We start from the raw sequence: 1,451 nt of genomic DNA on the forward strand, positions 1-1,451 counted from the left end.
AAAAAAAAAAAAAAAAAAGCTGGGATTCATAGAATTTTATAACCTCTACTTTTCTAATTTGGATTTTTTTTTTTTTTTTAAAGTCAGAGTCTTACTCTGTCTCCCAGATTGGAGTGTGGCAATCATGGCTCACTACAGTCTCAATCTACTGGCCTCAGATGATCCTTCTGCCTCAGCCTCCCGAGTAGCTGGGACTACAGGTGTGCACCACCACACCTGGATACTTTTTTGAATTATTTTTTTTTTGTAGATATGAGGTCTTGCTGTGTTGCCCAGGCTGCTCTTGAACTCCTGGCCTCAAGCAATCCTCCCACCTCAGCCTCCCAACCTGCTGGAATTATAGGCATGAGCCACCACACCTGGCCAGGATACCTGACTTTTGAGCGTGTGCTCTGTGCCTTCCAACACGGGTTCCAGCCTATTCCGCCCACTGCTGGGGTGGGCCCAGGGCTGGGGAGGAGGCCTGATTCCCAGCTCTTTTCTGAGCTGCCCTCCCCTCCCATCCTGCAGCGTGGCCAAGTGCCTGGGTGCCAAGACGGTGGCTGCACGGGCCTTGGCGTGCATGCAGGAGTGCAAGATCCTCTCCGAGGTGGTGGAAGACGCAGAGGCTGTGAGCGCCGTACAGCGGTTCCTGGGTGAGTGAGCACTGTCCCTGCCTGGACTCGAAGACCTGCCAAGTCCAGGGATTCCCTAGCCAGAGCATGCCCTCTCTCATTTGCCTCCTCAGCACCTAGCGTGGGGCTGGGTATGCAGCCAGTGTGCAATAAGTGCATGTCTGGGGTGGGGTGAAGAGGGGTTGTGCCCCACTGTCTCTGCTCCCAGGCACTCATACTTGCTACTCCCATCTCTGGCTGCCCATCCCTGACTCTGCCCCCTATTGGTTTCTTGTGACAGAGTGCTACTCAGCTATCATGGTACCTCTTCCAGGAAGCTTCCCCTAACCACCTGCCCCCACCCCGCCTGGGTTGGGGACTTCTAATGCACCAGTCCTTCTGTTCACAACTACCTAGTTCCTATCCAACCAATCACTAGATTGTGAGTCCTGTGAGGGTGGAGCCCAGTGTGTCTCATTCACTGATGTGTCCCTAGAGTCTTCCTGATCCAGAGTCTGGCAGAGAATGTGTACTCAGTACATATGTGTTGAGTGAATGAATGAATGAATGTGTGAGTGGGTGGAGCGGTGGGTAATGGATAGATGGATAGCAGATGGATGGGTGGATGGAGTGCTGAGTGGCACAGAAATGGATGGATGGACACACTGATGTATGGACATATTGATGGACAGACAGTCGAATGATGGGGAGAGAAATAGATGGATGGATGGATGGACACACCGGTGGATGGACAGAGAAATAGGCCGATGATGGAGAGAGGCCTGGTGGGTGGGTGGATGGATGCATGGGTGTGTTGATGGGCAGATGTGTGGATGGATGGATGGATGGATGGATGGA

The 1,451-nt window shown here is 52.6% G+C and overlaps 1 protein-coding gene across 1 annotated transcript in view; it reads left to right on the forward strand.

Moving 5' to 3' along the window:
• SDSL (serine dehydratase like) overlaps positions 1 to 1,451 on the forward strand; it is a 23,258-nt gene that overhangs the window by 20,744 nt on the left and 1,063 nt on the right. Inside the window, exon 7 of the mRNA XM_021717527.1 lies at positions 487 to 635. Within this exon, the coding sequence (XP_021573202.1) occupies positions 487 to 635 (149 nt within the window). The remainder of the gene's footprint in view (positions 1 to 486; positions 636 to 1,451) is intronic.

The sequence above is a fragment of the Carlito syrichta genome, unplaced genomic scaffold, assembly GCF_000164805.1.
Source record: "Carlito syrichta isolate Samal-C Ts95f unplaced genomic scaffold, Tarsius_syrichta-2.0.1 Scaffold309836, whole genome shotgun sequence".
Lineage (NCBI taxonomy): Eukaryota > Metazoa > Chordata > Mammalia > Primates > Tarsiidae > Carlito > Carlito syrichta.